A 19,500-nucleotide genomic window follows, 5' to 3' on the forward strand; every position below is an offset into this window, starting at 1 on the left:
TATTATCACCACCATTGTTATTGCTACGTAGGTCATTTGAAAGTGAAATTAAAATGGTGATAGAAAGTTATAAAGAGCACAGAACATTGAGAAGTCACTTGGGAAATGTGAAAATATAAATGAAAAATTATGTGCAGCAAAGACTTAACCTAAATAGAGTACACTCAGAACTCACGTCCTGGGAACAATGCTCATCTCACCGGCAAGGAGGGCTGGGTAAATAACAGGGCTACAAACCACAAATGTGAATGCCATTATCTCAGAAAGAAAATGTGTTTCATTTCGATTTTTCTTGTAAAAAGGAACAACATCATACCCTCCTTCATCTAAAGATACTGAGCACCAATATAAGAACAGCAAATATTTTAATTCTTCCCAGGAGCTAGTTCAGTCCTAGAGAGAATAAGAGTTTGCCAAAGTAACTGGGACATCTGAAAATAGAAATGTAATATTTAGACCTCCACATTGTTTCTTAAAAATTTCCAGCCCCTGAAAAGGTTAAAAGACCATCATACTGGTGGTAAGCTGGCATGACAAAAGCAAATACACAGCCTCCACCTACGCTATAGTAACACATTTTCTTACTCGGCCCTTAAAAAATTGTATCATTTCTGTTTGACTATAATTCAGTTGTTACCTTTCTTTTTTGCAATTTATTGTTTCTCTGTTTCAAACACTAATATGGAAAGACTACATATGAGGCCTTCCGCAGGCATTATTTGGTATTCCTTTTCATCCATATTAATTTGCCTTCTTTTTCAGCTTCTGTCTGTCACACACACGAAGTTCAGGACAGGGTGGAATGTAGCATAGTAACTCTAAAGCCTCTTTATCAAAGTGCCTGCCCCCCAATCCCTTCTGCTCTGGCTTGGGTGACATCTTTTATTTAGCACTCACTTATTAAAGACCTACAAGCAAGATGCTCCTTTGGTGTTGGGGAGACACACACACACACACACACACACACACACACACAATAGGACCCAGTCCCTTCCCTTCCAGAAGACCTGGACTAGGAGAGGAAGTGGGCTGTAAACAGAGAAGCCCAATCTGCAGGGACACACACCAAGAGACCTGTGCACGAGGCAGTAGGAGGGAATGGGGGACAGAAAGACAGTTCTGCATCTTGGAACAGGGCTGATAAGTAAAAGCCTTAAAAAGATCCAGGATCTTCAATAATAAGTAGAAATTCACAAAGTAGAGAAGAAATGGGAGGCAGGAGAGGGGTAGAGAGAGTAGAGAACTGTTACCCAGAGGAAAGTGGGACATATCACACCTACAATTAAAACAAACTTAGCCTACTAGCCTTGGCATACAGAGGAGGCATACCAGCTGGCTTAGCCATCTTGCACCTCTACTCCTTGACTTTATTGTGACGTGACATTTTACTTTTCCATGCATAGACTTTCCCTCTCTGTTATACGCGAAGCAAACAGAGAGAGTCCCACAGCAGTTCCAGAAGGAAGGGAACATTGTCAGTAGCAGAACTTGCCAGCATCCACATGCTGAGGACAAGGAGGCCACCGTCTCCATCCTCATGGAAGACGTTTGACCTGTTCTTGTGAGGATTCCCGCAACTGCCCAGGCTGTATCGGTGCCTAACAGGATCGGTCCCAAGCGTTCTCAAGCCCAACCAGGACTCAGACGGCACTGTCAGTCACTCGCTGCAGTCACCAAGGATTATCTGTCCTGTGTGCACTCATCTCCTTAGAATTCCGTCACGCAAAATGCTCTTGTCTCGCCAGGATGTCTTCGATTTAAGTAGAGTTACACACAATAACTCTTACCTTTGCACCCACTTTCCAGGAACCTGTAGGCCACTATTATTTGCTCTGTCCTGTAGTTAGGCATTTAGTCTCTACATCTGGACGCAAGACTAACTTCATGGCACACAGCCTGTGTAGGTTGTGGCCCCCACTCACGAGGGCGCCACGCTCACAAGGGCCCCACGCTTGGTTCAATTCCCTGCTGTTGCCAAACTGAAATGCTCAATAATTTTTTCACAAGGAGCTCTGCATTTTCATTTTGCACTGAGCCTCACAAATTAGGCAGCTGGTCCTGTCTAGGGGACTCTGTGCTTCAAGGTGAATTTCCGTCAAGCCCTGTCTATACACCCGGATGGGAGCCATCATGGAATGGTTCTGAGTACAGCTTTGGGTTACAGTAATCATTTTCACTGTCATTCACTTGGCAGGGTGACTGTCACAAACCTGAAAGTTTAAGCAGCCCAAGAATACTTTTGACACCTGATTACAAATAACTGCTTCGACCAAAACTTAAGTTTTGGCCTTGGCCGCCCTTTGTCATCCTGCCAAGTGTACAGACAGGCTCCTGCTCCCTCACGGCTCCTTCAAGTTTATAAACAATACCACCCCCAAACACTGGCTCATAAAGTTTCTCATTCTATAAACTTAACATGTTATTCAGAATTTAACAATTTCCTTAGCATAATTTGATTAAGGGTATGCAGAATCGCATCAGATGTAATAAAAGTCAAGCCCTGTAACTTGGATTATTAAACACTTACGCCAAAGCGTGCACTTGAGCAGCTCAGTGGCTCAGGCTCGGACTGCACAAGTAGCAGCAGGGACGCCCAGAAAGGAAGGAAAGTACAGGAACAAATTATGTTCTTAGCCATGACAGAGTTGAAAGGCCCCTCCTCAAGGTGGGTGACAAAAGGGGTCTGTAAACTGTGCGTTTACCTCCGGACATAACATCACTCACCTCAAGCCATTCTTCAAATTGTGATTGTCATTTTCTATCTGTCCATGTTGGATCCTGACACAGAACTGTCACAGATTCTGATAGCCTAACTGGCCACTTACTCTCCAGAGGCCTGACATCAAGTGTCCCTCCCCACACACCTGTTAGCTGGTATGAAAACATTCTCTTTTCCAGACCTCAAGACAATGCCGAAACTCCACTGTATGTGCAGGTGCACGCGTGTGCTGTGTGTGGGGAGGGAAGAAAGTTGGAAGAGGGTGGTAAAGTGACACCTCATCCTTATTCACGACTACGGGTCAGACACGCCTTTTCATTTCCCTTTGGTCTTTCTGAAGTCATCTCTAGAGACTGGGTTACAAACATGTTCTTTATTTCATTGCTCAGACCTGGGGAATAACAATTTAATGGTCTCACTCAGATTCACATTAATTTCAAACCGACAGCATAATCCAGCCCACAAGTATGCTGTGTGCAACAGAAATCCTGGACAGCACTATCTGGGCCGGGCATGCAGATGCATGGGCGCAGGCAGCCATTGCCTCATTCAGCACCACAACAGCACAAACTTCCTGAAAGTAACTGTCCTGTGCCCTGGTGAAATCCACCTCACAGTCCTTCAAACTGTGCATTCACAGCCCTTAAAACAATATAAAAGCATCCCATGGTTTCTGCAATAATGAATGACTTGAAGGCCCTCCCTTAGGCACTAGGCAGCAACCATTCTGCAGGTATGTTCTGATCCCTGCCTTTAGCTTGCTAACACAATTGGGAAAGTAAACAATAAAATAATACTGATGGTGGCGGACACTGAAGGTACAGGATTTGCGCCAGTCCCCGCCTGCCAGGTCCCCATGGGTCAGTCTGAATGAGGCCTTTGAGGGCCTCAGAGCTCCCTGAAACTCAAGCCACCAGCCTGCACCACTGCCCTGTTCCAAACTCATATTTGTTAACTAAATGCACTGGGCTGACTTCGTTTTTATAAACAGAGCTTTCTAATTAACAAAGGCATTCCAAAGTCAAAGGGGTAAGTCAGGCGTGCTAACAGTTTAGCAGAATTTGAAAATAAAAATCCCTCTGATAACCTGCTCTGAGGAATATTTCCTCCTGATGACGGATGTACTGCCAACTTGGGAAATGTGAAAGGCTCTCTTTCACATTCGCTGCCTCAGAAACGGTCACAGGCTCTGCTGCAATTTGTTGTGGCACAGGTCTGCTTGCACCAGCGGCCGACGGAAGCTTATTAGTGCCAAAAAAAAAAAAAAAAATTCTTCTCTCCTTCTCAAACCTGTAGGAGCCGAGTGTCAGTGATATGACTATCTGGGTGGTTGGTGGGAAGCACACCTGTCTCGCTTTCCTAGAATGCAGCTAGCTACAAATCTCCAGGAGCAACCATTCACCTTTTCAAACTGCAGAGCCCAGGAGTGGCAGCGTGGAGAGAATATGCAGCTGCTACAAAACAATGGAATTACAGGCGGAAACCCCATTCAAACACAGTAAGGAGAGAACTGTTGGTGTTGAGCTTAAAATTTCATCTGAGCAGAGGCCATGAATGCTCTGCAAACTGCAAAGGCTCGACGCAGCCTCGAATATTTTTTTAAATACACGATCCAAAAACATCGTAATTCCACCTTAACGCAACGGAAGTCCTGAGATATACTGAGAGAAGAGTGAATTCAACTGCTTCAAAATCCTTCACTCACAAACTAAGCACAAATTTTACTGTGATTAAGTTAGAAGAGCTGGTTCTAATGCCACATGAAATTTGTTTTTAAGTGGTTATCTTATTCAGAGTGGTTGCTTTTTAATGACGCTGTCTTAATTTCCTGTTAAACCTGTTTTCATCTGTAATCATCCAACACTAATACTTATTTTGTTCATTTAATGTTAAAGTAAATATTAAAGCTCTTACAAATATCTTCCTGCTGCTGAAGATAATTCAGCATAGGCGCTACCATGAAAATACAGAAAACATGGTTTTCGATGTGTTATAGCTGCAACCTGGCTTAATAAACACAATGCTTTAAACCATTTTAGTAAATTAAGAAATAACCATTCTAGAACGTGTTCTAAAATCCATTACTCAACACATCTTTTTTTTTTTTAACCTCTGTGCTGCTTTATCTTGGAATTCTTAACAGTGTAGTTAGATTTCACACTGTGATGAAAATTATACTTAAGAATCATCTTGTGTTAAAATACTTCCCATGTACATATTACTTTTCATTGTATTTTCCTTAAAATAAAATCCTCAGCATTTAACCTATACAGGTTGGCCAGCAGAGATCTCACAATAAATTATAGTAAAATAAAGTAATGATGACATTGAACTTGTATCATAGTTAATATAATATTTAACTGCACCGTCTCTTGTTCCTATTTAAGCTTCATAACATGTTATCATCACATGACATTCTGTAGAAGGCTTCAGCACAAATGGCTCAGGACGGCAGCAACACCATTACCACTGTAGGAAAATTGCAATGGTTTTCTCCCTGGAAAATACCAAAAAATCTCCAGTCCAACACACTAACTCATAATTCATTTTCATTTCCTCTTCCCCATAATTCATTTTCATATCTAAAAGGAGCTCTTGGCTGAAGCCTTATACCGTCTGCAACACATTACAGCTTCTTTGCAATTTTACTTTTAGGAAACATGATAAAGAAAAGCAACAGACCCCATGGGCATCCCGAGTAAACCATTGTAAGCTCACATTCTCTTTTGCACTAATTTGGATGGGAAGCAAGGAAGAAGAGGAAAAGCCCATGAGTGCCCTTACAGTTCTCAGACGAAACTCCCCTTGTCATAGGCCTCCGTGTACTTGTCAACAGCAAAAAACATTGCAGACACATACACTTCTGTCACTTTTCTAACCAAAGAAGTTGCCCCCATTGACAACAATATGTTCACACTAATTTTTGAGGTTTGTGTTCTAGTCATCAGAAGTTTAATTACATACTTTTCTTTAAAAAAATCCTTTTTCTGAACTAACCTCAGGACCAAAACATTGGTCTCTGCTGCAAGGTTCCCCAGTCTTAATAGTAATTAAAACCAAATGCCTTCAAATCCTCAAGGGTTGCTTCTTCCTTTCTGTGCCAAAGGGAACAGGAAAGTAGTGTGTGCTCTTTCCTCCACCACCCTGCTTGGTTTTTGCCTTTAGAATGTGAAGATTTGTTCCCATTCCTGGGCACCTGACAGGCTGTGATTTACATATGAGAAAACAACTCCAGGTTCTTATCAAAGAGTCAGAAGCTGCCCCCACCCATGTTAGCTGTTCTCTGGGAAACAGAAGGAAAGACGGGCTGGGGGGAGGGGAAGCAGAGGCTGTCTGAAGCTACACAGGACAAGTAACACGGGTAAATCCAAAGTAATGGAGGCAAATATAAAAAAGAATATTATTTATTATCTTCTTTATTAATACTCACATATAATCTTTCCTTTTTCACAAAAGTCTACTCGAGAAGAATGCCTCCTTGGTTTATCACGCCCAGTGGGGCTCTTTGCTCCTGGACTACTTCCCCTTTCTCCACCCCACCCCCCACATCCAGATGACTCTTTCACAGGTTCACAGATACCACGAAAATTTTGTAAACAAGATTTGGATTACTGGATCTTGATTTAATCAACATCCCACTTCAAGATAGAAGGCAGGTAGGGGAGAGGGTAAGAAATGGGAGAAAAGGGAAGGAAAACAGGCAGGGGAGAGGAGAGGAGGGGCAGCTGGTCAGAACTTTCCAGTCTTGTCTTTTCTGAGATGTTTGTGTAGTATTGTGGCTGTTCCTTGAAATTCAGTGACTCAAAACATTGACAGCAAGTGCCTGTGTGGTTATTTATATTATACAGCTATAACAGAATATGTGGGCTTCCTCAGTTTGGGTCTGGGCTGTTCTCGTTTGAATACACCACAATCCTCCTGTGGGCGTCTCCACAGAGTCAGGGCCCCCGGGAACCCCTCTCAGAGCCGGGGCTTCCGGAGCAGGGTCTTGCTGAGGTCTTTGACCTCCTCGGGGCTGTTGACCCGCTCGTAGCCCAGCACGGCCATGGGCTGGTAGCAGAACTCCTCCACCTGTTTGATCTGCTGGAAGGTGAGGGCGGTCCGCCAGGCGTTGGCGGCCTGCGTGGCGTTGCGTGCAGACACCACGAAAGGCTTGGAGGACGAGCCCGAGCCACTGGTCATGTTGAGGGCAAACTGCTCCATTTCGGGGCTCACCAGCAGCCCCACAAAGTCGTACACCCTCCGTAGGGTCTTGACGGGGTCTCCCACCAGGTCCTCGTACCGCACCACCAGGTAGTGGCCTTGTAGCCAGTCAGGGGGCTGCAGGGCCGTCTGCAGCGTCTTGGCCATGCTGTTGCAGATGACCTCCATGGCGCCAAGCGCGTGGTAGTCCGCCGGGCCGCCCACGCTCTCCTTCTTGGCGCCCAGCTTGTGGCCAGCGGCCTCCAGGAAGGGCATGCGGTGGGCTCGCGGGTCCCGGCTGCGCACCACCTGCAGGCTCTCACGGATGAGGCCGTGGCGCGAGCGGATGCGCGAGCTGGCCACAGCCCTGGGATCGCGCACCAGGTGGATGACCTTGAGGTCCAGGGCCGGGTCACGCAGCAGCGGCGCCAACACGGCCACGTCGAAGACACGCACGCCCTTGATGACCAGCGTGCGGTACTTGCGGCACTCCTCCTCGAAGCGCGCCAGGCGCTGCGGCGGGCACTTCTTGCACACGCGGTCGTCCACCAGCCCCACGACCTCCTTGCGGTAGGCGGGGCAGAGCGGCGACGAGCACACCACCTTGTTGGTGGCCGCGCCAAAAATGCCCAGCGTGGTGAGGTTGCGCCCCCCGCTGCCGGCGGGGCTGTACAGCTGGAAGACCGAGAGGTCGCAGCGATAGAGAGCGCTCAGCATGTCCCGCGCCGCCCCTTGCAGGGAAACGGCGTCCCCTGGGTACAGTTTTTGCCACACGTGCCACACTGGCTCGTAGAGGAAGAACACCTCGGGATTCTGGTTGAAGAGCTCGCCGAAGAAGGACGAGCCCGAGCGCCACGTGGTGAACACGTACACCAACTGCCGCTTGTCCCCGCCGCCCCCGGTGCCCCGAGTGCCATTGCCGGGAGGGGCCGCGGCCCCTGCCGCCCCCGCCGCGACTGCCGGAGCCGCCCCGACGGCAGCGGCGGGAGGGCGGTACGGGGCCCGGGGGTCCAGGCGGGTGTGTGCGCGGGGCGGCGCGGCGGGAGGAGGCCCCGGGCGCCCCCAGCCGCCCCCTGCTGCCCCCGCCGCGGCACCCAGCGGCCCGTCGGGGCTGCACTGCTGCAGCGGCTCCTTGTGCCACTTGTAGTCCAGGAGGTTGAGCATGGTGAGCACCAGCAGCAGCGCGTAGCCTGCGCACAGCACCAGCGCCTTCCTGCGGAACACCTTCATTCCGAGCGGGGACGCGGGCCAGCGGCGGCCCAGGCGCCGGGGCCACGGCGAGAGCAGAGCGCGCGGCGCGGCGGCAGGGGCGGCCGGGAGCAACCGGGCGGGCGCGCCCGGGGGCAGGGCTCGCGGCGGGCTGCGGCTCATCACAGGCACAGCCTGGGCCGGCGGCGCGGCGGAGGCGGCCCTGCAGCCCGGGAGGGGGACGCAGCGGGCCGGCTTCGGGCACGGGGACTGGGGCCGCGGCTCCGAGGCGGGCGCGGCAGCAGCGGCGGCTGGTCCCCGGCGCCCAGGGCTGGCTCTCCCATGGCAGCAGCTCCGAGGAGGACCTGCGAGGGGAAGCGGAGTAAGCCGGTGACCCGCAGTCCTCCTCCCCAGCCGCCTCCTGCGCCTAAGTAACGCCCACCCTCGGGTCTGCCTGGCTCCCCCGCTCACCTGGAGCCGCGGGCGCGCCCCGGATCACGGCCCAGCGGTCTGTCCTGCTGTCACTCTTTCCTTGATTTCTCGCGCCCTGTCTGTCGCTGGGGGTCCCCGCGCCTCCGAGGGGGCCGCGGGACTCGGCAGCCCAAGCCCTGGGCAGAGTTTCCGGGCAGCGAGCGCCCTGCGGCTCGGGAAGGAAAACTTTCACCGGGGCCGGAGACCTGCCCCGCGCTCCGCTGAGCCCAGTGCGCCCGGCTCCAGCGGCGTCTCCTCCGCCCTCTCGGGACCGCAGCTTCCTTCCTCGCTCCGGGGGGCGAAGCCGGCTGCGGGAGATGGGGGGGAGGGGGCTTATACGGGACCCAGCTCCCGGCAAAGCGGCTCCGCCTCTCTCGCTCTCGGCCTCTGAGCCCCGAATGTTCCCATCTCTCTGGCGGCGGTGGATGGGGCGCAGCGCGATCCTGCAGCGGCGGTGGCAGCAGCTGCTGCTTCCATCACCCGGAGGATGCCCGGGCGGGCATTGCCGGCAGCCCTTGCCGCTCCGCAGCCTGCGACTGGCCCGCAAAGATCCTGCACACACGGCTCTCAGCAAAGGAGCCCGGGGCCGCAGCGCTCCCTTGCCCGCCCCGCCCCCGGTACCAGCCGCTTCTGGCCAAGGAGGTAATGGGCCAGAGGAAGCCCCCGCCGCCGCCACCGCGCGAAAGCGGCGCCCGGGAGGATGCTGCTGTCCGACTCCCCCTGCGCCGAGCGGCTGCAACGCGCTCGGGCCAGCCTCTGCGCGGCTCCTGCCAGCCGGCGCCGGGTTGGTGCGCGCCGCCGTCCGTCGCCGCGGCTCCTCCCCTTCGCCGCGCTGCCCTCCCCCTCCGCGCGCCCCGCGCCCGCCCCCCTCGCCGTGCCCGGCTCCCGCCGCCGCCGCCTTGGGGGCTGGAGATGCGGGGCCCCATTTACGGCGGCGCCACTTGGGCCTGCATCCGCGTGGCCGAGGCCGCAGCAATCCGTGCGCACAGCGCCAGGGCGCGGACGCGGGGTTCCGAGCGCCCGGGCGCCCCGAGCTCTGAGAAACTTGGGTTCTGCGTGTCGCTGCCGGGCTCAGCCGCACATTTTTGCTCTCGGAAAGAGTTGGTGATGAAGTTTAGGCAGAAATCCCCCAGCAGCCGCCCACTCCACTCTTCCCCCGGGGTCGGCACCGCCCGGCCCCTCCGGGAACCGAGGACGCACCCGCGCCCGGGAGCGCTCAGAGGATGCCGAGCGCCGCTCGCAGGCTTCCTCCTCCCGGCCCGCCCGTTCGAGCTGGCCTGAGGCTTCTCCCTCACCGAGGAAGTAATAAATCTTTCTGACCCCGGGGTCAAAGACGACGCTTCAGTTTTCCGTAGGAGTGTGCCGGCGGGGCGTCTTCTCCCCGCCCTACTCCACCTATGGACCGGGCCGCTTCGGTTTTATCGCGCCCCCCGCAGATGCTGTCCCCGTCTCCGGCTCGTAGTGATGCGGCCTCTGTGACTAACGTCCTCGGGAACTGGGGCGATGGAGGGTCGGGAGGCGACCCTTTGTTCTAATTTACAGTAAGATACTCGTCTTGCTTCTTGATTTTAGAAATGAAATCAAACGATTTGCCCCTAAAGGAAACACTGTTGTTGGAAGTAGATCATTTTTAGTTGGTTTAAGTACTTTTTTAAGGATAATGAGGAAAAGCTTGCTTTCTCTGTCTCTCCATCTCTCTCTCTCTATTAGGTGGACCAAAGACGACTAGGCTGTAGCCTCAATTTCATCCGTGACACGGGCACAGTTGTAACAGCCTCCAGTAATTAATCGGTGGTTGGGTGTTGGATGCCGGGATCGTTAAAACCCAGCTGAGGCCTTGGCTGAGTGGACGAATCGCGACGAGTCCTGAAGCTTATGGGCCGCGGGTGACCCTAGCGCTGATCTCCTGGAGGCGTTCTGTTGCCTCCTGTCCTGATGGAGTTTTTAGAAGTTTGACAAAGTTACTGCAGATTTGTCTCTGGGCTATTTTGGGCGGCCTCTCTCAGCAGGAGGAGCCTTCTAAATTTAAAATGTTGCTGTTTGCGCCATTATTCTTCAGTGAGTCTTACAGAATCTTCTGAGAGCAAGGACTCTTGGAAAGTGACTTAACTCATATGGGTCTTCCTGGTAGAAAAATGTTCAAGGAACTTGGCCCCGTTTTCCAGAAAAATCCATAATGCCACGAGTAGAGCTCAGGTAATTTTTTCCCCCTGTGGTTCTGCTGAAGTGTAAGGATGAGGCGTTTCTAGGACAGATTTTATGCCAATGGAGGGAGGGAGAGTAGAGCTTTCTCGAGAAGCATAGCATCACCTCTGGGAGCCTGTCGGGACAGACAGACTTTTGAATCCCTGTTTACAGACGAAAGTAGTAGAGTTTGAGTGACTTCCCATCTCTCCATCTCTGGACCCACCCGCCTCCCTTCACTTGCTGTCTCAAATATCCCTGTCCCTTCCTCCCTCTGCCCTTTCCCCACAAAAACTAAAGTCATATTGGCACATTGTAAGACTGATGGAAAAGAGAGGGAGTTGGGGAGGAAAGAAAATCTCGATCTTAATATTCAGCATGATTCCAAGAAAAATAATTTCTAATATTTTTAATTTAGTCTCTGGCTTTGTGATTACTCAGAAAGTATGAATTACAGGTATTTGGTGTAACAACCCTTTTTTTAAGCAATTGTTTGCATAGAAACAATTTTGTCGCAATTTTGTAACACTTTATACTAGAGTTGGCAAAATAGTAAATACATTTGCCAGACGCCCCCACAGTGAGTGCTCAGCTGGCATAAATTTACAGGTTCCACATCTCCCCCTCTCCCTGCATGCAAATATTTTACCATTTTGCACGGTGTCATGATTAATTCCAAACTTTGTTACAACTAATGACATCCAAAGACTTGATAATGCCTTCCTTCCCACATTTGTTCAGAAATTCCTTTCATTTTGATCCACTTATCCTCTTAGCATAGTAACGACCCAGAAATATAATGTCAAGTCGTAATTTCACTGGCAGAGGAGCCAGTCTTGCCACGGGGCTGTCCTGAATTTCAGCTCAGTGTTTAGTTCATTGCAATTCAGTCTTTTCCGGGATATTCCTTCAGTCTCTCTCTTGGCTGCTGTCTGTGGTGTGAAAAGGAAACTGCTGTTGGAAACTTGCTGTGGCTTTTACTTAATCCTGGACAGATGGGGGCCTAACATTCTGGGGTGCTGTAGTGCAGTACCCAGCCTGTGGAACATGGCAGAGAGGTCTTCCAGGACCTTCCTCCAGAGTCTGAATTGGGAAAAGATGTGAGGCTGGGTTACATGGACAGTTCCCATCCAGGCCTGTCGGTGTCGTTGGGGGCCTGCAAGATTCACCTTTGAGGCATGTCTGCTCCTGGGCACCAAGATAGATTAAGTCACTCAAATTTTCAGCAAATATGCATTTTCACTGGAACTTGAGTGCACAGAATTGGATTAATCATAATCCTTGATTTAAAACACGCTGTCGTCATTAGTTCAATATGATTTTAAATATTCTATATGATTTTAAATAATATGATGAATACTCATGACCCCATTACGAAGCCCAAGAACCTCCAGAGGTAACCACTCGACTTAATTTAGCTTGAAAACTTAAATGAAATGGTCAAGTTCCAAGAAGAAGAAAACTTGCCTTAACGGTCAAAAAAAGAAATAGCCTGAATGGTCTTATGATTATTAAGGAAATGAAGCAGTTATTTAAAGTTTTCTTAAAATTGTTTAACATTTAAAATCAAGAAAAACAGCAGGGCCAGAGGGCTTTAAAGGGGGGTTCTACCAGACTCTCAAGGGGAGATCATTTCTGTCTTGTACAAACTCCTCCAGAGAAGAGAAAAAGGAGAATACTTCCCCGGCTCAGTCTAAGGAGGAAATAGTAGAGGGGGATTTCAGAGGAGGAAATGGGTCCTTTTCACTGATTAATATATACAGAAAACTCCTACATAAAATATCAGCAAAACAGATCTCATCGAGAGTGGGAATAAAGACAGTACGCTACAACCAAGTTGGTTCATCCCAGGAATATAAGGATGACTTAATAAATATTTAGTAAGCAGCTACGAGGTGCCAGGTGCTGGTCTAACTCGGCGAGCGCAGACGTGACACAGACAGGCCAGGCCCTACCCTCATGGAGTTTACACTCTAGAGTGGGAGACACTCAGGACACACACTCAAGATGATTTTAGAGGATGGTAAGTGCTATGGAGGAAATAAAATAGACCAATGTTGCCGCGAGTGGCTGGAAGCGGCTGCTTTCAATTGGGGAGGTGACCTTTGCAAAGAGTGAGGAGGCAGCCAGGGGAAAACTGGGGGAGGAGCGCCGCACGCAGATGATGCAGCAAGTGCAGAAGCCCTGAGGGGGGGTCAGGTTGAAGAACAGCAAGAGGGCCGGTGGGGCTGGAGCCCAGAGAGAGATCCCGGTGCCACCTGATTGGGGTCTGCCTGGGTTACAATACCTAAAGGGGCTTCCTTATCGTTAGACTTTACCGCACAATTTGTTAAGCAGAACAAGAAGGATGTTATGGGAGAAGCCTGTCAGGTTTCCCCCTCCAGGAACGCATGTAGCTGATTACCAAATGTGTCGCCTGGATGGTGTCCTGGTTTGAGCACCACTCTCTCCTCCCCAGACTCCACCTGGACGTGCTCAACCTGTCCGCATCTTCGCCCTTTAGACCCAGCCCGGCTGTCTGTTTCCTGGGTCTCACCCCAGCCTTGAAGGGTGGAAACAAAGCCTAGGAGTTGCTTTCTGCAGCTTTTCCTTCCAGACCTTAGCAGACAGGGATGAGCTAACTGGACCAGGAGATGTTCCCCTGCCACGACTAGAGACACAACCTTCTCTAGTCTACCAGCCATTTCTCCGCTGCCTGTAGCAGGCATCCTCTTGGGTTCTGTCTGCCCCACATCCATTCTCTCTCTTTGGTAACAGTGTCTGAACTACCCCACCCCATTGTATGTGGCTTTGGTGGGACTTTTGGCCAAGGTACCCCTCCCCACCTCCCCAGGGGCATATATGTGACCCAGGCACGGCAAATTAGATGTTCTTGCCATGAAAGTTCAATTCTTTTCCTCCCTCCTTCAATCTATGTGTATTGAGCACTACTACGTGCCAGGCAATCTGAATCTTCATCAGAGAGACCACAAGACGGGCAACAGTTGCTGCCCTCGCATCCCCAGGGTGGAGCCTAGAGTGATGTCCCATTTTCCTCTCAGAAGGGACCCTGTCCCTTTCAGGCCTTTCATTTGGTTTTTCTTTAGATTCTGTGCGCTACTCTAAAAGCATCCACAGATTCCTCCCTCCTCCCCGTTAGGTTCGTCAGAGTCGGTTTCTGTTATAACCAAAAATTCAAAATTGACACGCTGGCTTCCTGCCTAATTACAGGTTTGGTTTTATTCATGTTTTGTCTCTGTGCCTTATTCTCTATCTGCACCTAAGCAGTGCTTTCTCTTTTGAGTTTCCACCTTTCAACTCTGGTATCTAGCCAGCCAGTGATCCCTGGGAACTCCAGCCCAGCCTGACATCAGCAGCAGTGACCTCACCCCTCCCACCTTTCCTGCCTTGTTTAGCACCTGCACTGGCTGGGCTGCTCACTTGCGACCCCTGACCCCATGAGCCGCACAGCCAGGACTGCTCTCACGCTAATGTGTATACCTTCTCAGTCAGGTGGACTTCCAGAAACCACACCTCACCATCAGTGTCTCCTAACCTCTGGTCCCAAGGACCTGCCAGGCTTTTCCAGAATTATTAAATTATAGCCCCCCTATTTAAAAAACAAAAAAGATAGTAGTGATGTGATAAAGATAACCAATAAAGATAAATACAAGAAAACTGATCAAAGGGAAAATAACATGAAGCCAGGGATGTGGTCTTGTATAACAATTCATTCCATGAAGTCCTGTTCAATTGCTAGAAGTGAGTCAAAAAAACTGACTCTGAGGGGCCGGCCCAGTTGTGTAGTGGTTAAGTTCACATGCTCTTCTTCAGCAGCCTGGGTTCACGGGTTCAGATCCCGGGCACAGACCTATACCACTCATCAAGCCATGCTGTGGAGGCAACCCAGATACAAAATAGAGGAAGATAGGCACAGATGTTAGCTCAGGGCCACTCTTCCTCAAGCAAAAAGAGGAAGATTGGCAATAGGTGTTAGCTCAGGGCCAATCTTTCTCACCAAAAAAAAAAGAAAAAAAAAATTGGCTCTGAGTTTCCTAGTAGCCAGAGTAAAGAAGGAAAGTTGCTAGTAGCCAAAGTAAAGAAGGAGATTGACAGCTTTACCTTACATAGAGAACTAAGAAAAAATTTTATCTTCCTTTTATTGTAAGCTTCATTCATGTGATTTCTTTGTTCACTACTTTGTTCCCAATGCTAGCATAGTATCTGGCATGTAAGTGCTTAGTATATATCTATTGGCTGACTTACCATGGGTCCTTATAAAAGAATTATGTGGTATAGAAAGTGGACTATGTCCTTAAATATGTCTCTACAAACTACAATAAAAACAACTATAGAGTTGGGGCAGAAGGTGCTGGTTCTTCTAAGCCCAGTCGATGCAATCTAATGGCACGATGTTAATGCTCAGTTCACAAAAGGCAATTTAGTATGGGCTGTGTCCACCACTCTGGTGGTCCAGCCTGCTGGCTCGTCTCAGCGAGCTGCACAAAGCTATTTGTCATGCTAACGTGTATAGGGATGAATAACTTCTAGGAAAAGGCTTCTTGGAGAGACTATTGCCTGGAAACAAGAGACCCAGCTTCTGTCATCTCTTTCCACGTCTCCAAGCCAAACCTCTCCCAACGGCAGTAAAAGCTGTGTCTTGTGCCGTCCTCAGCTGGAAAGTGGTCTTGAAGCATTTTGAAAATCATTTCATTTTTCCTGGCTTTCTCCCGAGTTTCCCAGGACTCATGAGTTATGAACACAGTCACTGGGGCTGAACTGGGGAGCGGGCAGCAAGCCTTGCTCTAACCACTGCCCCCACCCCCGTCTGGAGCTCCGCTTTGCAGGAATTCCTCCTTGGAGTAAACCTGCTCTCTCCACAGAGGGCCCATCCCCTGGCAGTTGGTGCTTAGAGGCCAGGCCCCCCATATCCGCTGAGAGATGGCCACCGCCCTCACTGCGGGCCCTCTGGACCCGTCTCCCACCTGGTCCTAAGCAGTCAGAAGAAATGGTTCTCACTGTATTTTGAAACACAACATTTGAAAATCTGGAGAAGCTTTGACACTGAGGTTTTAGTCCATGATCAGAAATACTTTAAAAATAATCAACTGTCACGAGGAAGCAGAGATACCATCACATTCGCAGAGACTCCATGGGCCATCCACGTGGCTCTGCAGTAATAGAATTCTCTTTAAAACAAACAAAGGGAAGTCTAGTGTGGTCCACGCCTTCAATGGGACTTCTACCGCAGGTACCACAGCCTCTGATAAAAGGCTGTCAATTGGAAAACGCTCTCTTTATTGACAGAAGGAATTAAGTTCCTTAACATTTAGACACAAGACACAGTGGCTCATGTACAGAATTTAGAATCAGCCGTGGATTCAATTCCCTACTAGCTCTATGCTCTTGGACGAGGTCTGTGATCTCTTTGAGCTTCGGTTTCCCGTCTGTAGTGTAGGGATAGTAATCGCTGTCTCTCAGAGTGGCTAGAAAAGGCCAGGGCGAGTGCAGAGGGAAAGCGCGCGGCCTGGCACGGAGCCGTTAGTCCCTAATCATTCCTGCCTGCCCTGGTGAAGGGCCTCTTCTCCTCAGGGAGGATCTCAAGGCCTAGGAGAAAGAGGGATGCAGATCACTTTCTCTCCCCCTTTTTTGTTAGGGACATTGGGGGTTTGGTATGGGGAGGGCTTTCTGCAGGGCAGGGAGGGTTCTGGTCGAAGTTTGCAGGGACAAAGGGATGGGAGAAGGGTTCGGTGGTTAGCAGAGAGGGTAGGGCCCCTCACGGCGGGAGTGACCTGTGTGCTTCATTGGCCTTGACGTCCACCGGGCCTTGCTGCTCAGTGTGGTCGGTGGATCAGCCAAATTGAGGTCACCTGAGAGCTTGTCAGAAATGCAGACTCTCAGGCCCCAGACCTCTTGCATCGGAATCTGCATTTTCACAAGATCCCTGAGTGACTGGTCTGCACATTACAGTTTGGGAAGCACAGTAGCAGCCTCCTTGGTGTTTAATGGCGGGTAAACGCCTACAATAAATAACTCAGGGTCATGCAGGCAGGTGGACTGCCCCCCACCCCCTTTCTGTTGCATAAGGTTATCAGGTGGCTGGTAGAGGCTTCTGGAGCAGCTGCTAGCCCACGCAGCGCAAATTAAAAAGAGACGCCTCCCTCCCTCACTTGCCCACCCCAGGTACAGCCCCACGCCAGAGTACACAGCTATCCAGCTGACAACGGAGACTTTGCACAGGACACAACCTGCCAAGCGAACGAGGGCCTGTTTGCAGCACAAAAATAAGTCAAAAGATACTGACGGATTCCCAGAACTAGTCCATCACTCTCAACTTCTGTATTTACGAAAAGCAATAGAAATAGCTGCTTTGCTTGCGTTAAACAGAAAGAAAAAGAAATAAGGCACGCAATTACAGTAGCAACCACATTGTGACACAGGTTCTCTCTGAAGAAAGACGAGAGCTTTGGACATGTCACGAGTCTCACGGTGCACGTTGCCACACACAAAAACAAACTCCATTCTAGGCAATGTCACCTCCATTCTTGTACCTTATAGACAAACCATGATGCAGAAACACAGCCATTTTCCACAGGGGACCTCCGTGCTTATGTATGTAATTTCTACGGTGTAGTGGTGAATGATGTGCAATGTACAATTTCACACCTGCACTGTTTTGGCAGTCGCAAGACAGAAGATCCAACAGGGGAAAAAATTGGAGGGAGAAAGTAGCTGGTTCCATGCCGCGTCTTCTCAGCTCTATAGTTAGTCTTTTCCCCTTTCATCTCCCATGGCAGTGTCTGAGTTCTGAATTCCCAAAGTTTTATGTCAACTCTTTATAAATTTGGCTCAGATCTTGCCTAGTTACATGCTAAAAAGTTGGATGCAATTTTGGCTCAAAATGTAACGTCTCATTAGTTTTCAGATGATATATCCTTGTCCTTCCACAGATTTCTCTTTTCTCGGTCACAACACAACATGTGGTTTTACTTACTTCAAAGGAGCACCCTTTCGGCTCAAGCACGGTTTCTGCCACATCCATTTCTAGAGCACAAAATGTTTTGTTGATTTGTTGAACTGTGTCTTTTCCTTCACCTTGTTAGCTGTCTATTTTTATGCAAGATTTGGTTGTTAGGACACAACTTGTTATGCAGAAAAGTGTCTTCTGCAAATCTGTGTCCCACTTAAGGTTTCTGCAAAACAATCTGCATTTTAATGCCACAGGTCAATTCCAATCCAATAAATATCTAAACTCCTAGCCTTCGCATGAAAATATATTGTTTTCTTCATCTCCAGCCAATGCCTCATTTGTCATTTATTTCAGGATCTAATTGACTTGATGAAATTTCAGTACAACATAGGAAATTAGGAATTTATTGTACTGAAATATCTATTTTGATTTTTATGACAAACACCTGGGTTCATCCAGATTTATTTTTCCATCATTATTTTAGTGATGGATATTTTGTTTCTATTTCCCCAAAATCTCCTCTGCCCAGAACATAGGAGACTGGTGGGCTTCAGACCTACTGTTGTAGTTCATCGCTTTACACTCACTGTGGAGAACCAGCGTTCAGCCATCACTGCAGCCTGGACTCTGCGTGCAGAAGGTGAAGATTTGATGGACAGCATCACAGCACGTGGTGTGTGATTGACAGAATGGCAGCAACAACAAAGTGGGAGTAACAGTCCCTAATGACAGAAGGAAGCCTCTCCCACTGGTGAAAATTAATTCTTCTCAATTAATGTGTATGGCACTGCTTTCGAAGCTCTCGGATCCCTGGACTGTTTAATTCTGTCCCTAATGAGGTGGAAGCTGCAACATCTTCACATATTTGCAGCATTGTTGCTGGTGTCACCGGGTCAGAGCACTTGGGTGTCTGTCTCGCCAATTTTGCCCTTCTGCTTGGCATGCCATGTTGGAGAAGAACCCAAGAGAGATGGCGCCATTTGGTATGTTTTGGCTGAATGGCAGTGTTTCTGTAAACAGCTGGATTTGTCCAACCACATTGGCCATCAGCTTGGGTGTTTATGGCCCTTATGAAACTCCCAAATCACTCAGGCAGGCAATTGTTTACTTATGTTCTGCTGGAAACCCTTAGAAATATGTGCTCAATAGCTTCAGCTGTGCCCACAGCTTGCCCCGAGTCCCAGCCTGGGTCAGCAATCTCTTATACCCTTTTAAATAACCCACACAGAATATCCCCTGACAGATTATTATCCATCTGGAAGTTCAAGGCAAAATGCTGAATGTGCACCGTGTGCATTTGGGGCTCACACTTAGTCTACTCCCATGGTTCCTCCCAACTCGAAAAGTCTTTATTTACCTACAAGACTCCCCACATCGCTGGTTCTCGCTGTCAGCAGAAGGTAGATAATGTCATCTGCTTACGCAATCACGGTTCACTTTCAAAGCAATTTACAGGTGCTCGTCCTTATAATCTCCCACCAGAGGAGGATAGAAATTTCAAGAAGACTGAAAATGAGGCACTAATTTTGCCCATGAATAGCTAGGTCCAGCAGAATTTTAGCCTCCTTCTTTCATGGTGTCCCCCAAGGACCACAGAATGCCTAACCGTGTGCCAGGCTTAGATGGAAAGCACCAACAGAGAACTCAGAAAGGACGTCTCCTCCCTCTGACCTCCCGCATCCACGCATTCTCCTCCCAATCTCTCCCACGGAGAGACCACTAACTAAGAGCAAACATACGTGTAAGCCTCCCGGGCAACGCGGGAGGTACAGAAACCTGCTCAAACGGAGCTTGGCCGTGATTGCAA

General features: G+C 49.4%; 1 protein-coding gene across 1 annotated transcript; it reads right to left on the bottom strand.

The window, feature by feature from the left end:
• Positions 1-6,107: 6,107 nt before the first annotated feature.
• CHST2 (carbohydrate sulfotransferase 2) lies at positions 6,108-9,264 on the bottom strand. Its single transcript, XM_087430426.1, has 2 exons — positions 8,561-9,264; positions 6,108-8,454 (listed from the first exon to the last, which is right to left on the bottom strand). Exon 2 carries the CDS (start codon positions 8,270-8,272, stop codon positions 6,680-6,682), a length of 1,593 nt encoding a protein of 530 aa, XP_087286552.1. The 5' UTR covers positions 8,273-8,454; positions 8,561-9,264; the 3' UTR covers positions 6,108-6,679.
• Positions 9,265-19,500: the final 10,236 nt, after the last annotated feature.

Source organism: Ceratotherium simum, chromosome 5 (assembly GCF_057802395.1).
Source record: "Ceratotherium simum simum isolate JZ-2026a chromosome 5, ASM5780239v1, whole genome shotgun sequence".
In the NCBI taxonomy this organism is placed as follows: domain Eukaryota; kingdom Metazoa; phylum Chordata; class Mammalia; order Perissodactyla; family Rhinocerotidae; genus Ceratotherium; species Ceratotherium simum.

Excerpts from the sequence above, each read along its gene's own strand:
- CHST2 (XM_087430426.1), bottom strand. The coding sequence starts at position 8,272 with ATGAGCCGCAGCCCGCCGCGAGCCCTGCCCCCGGGCGCGCCCGCCCGG.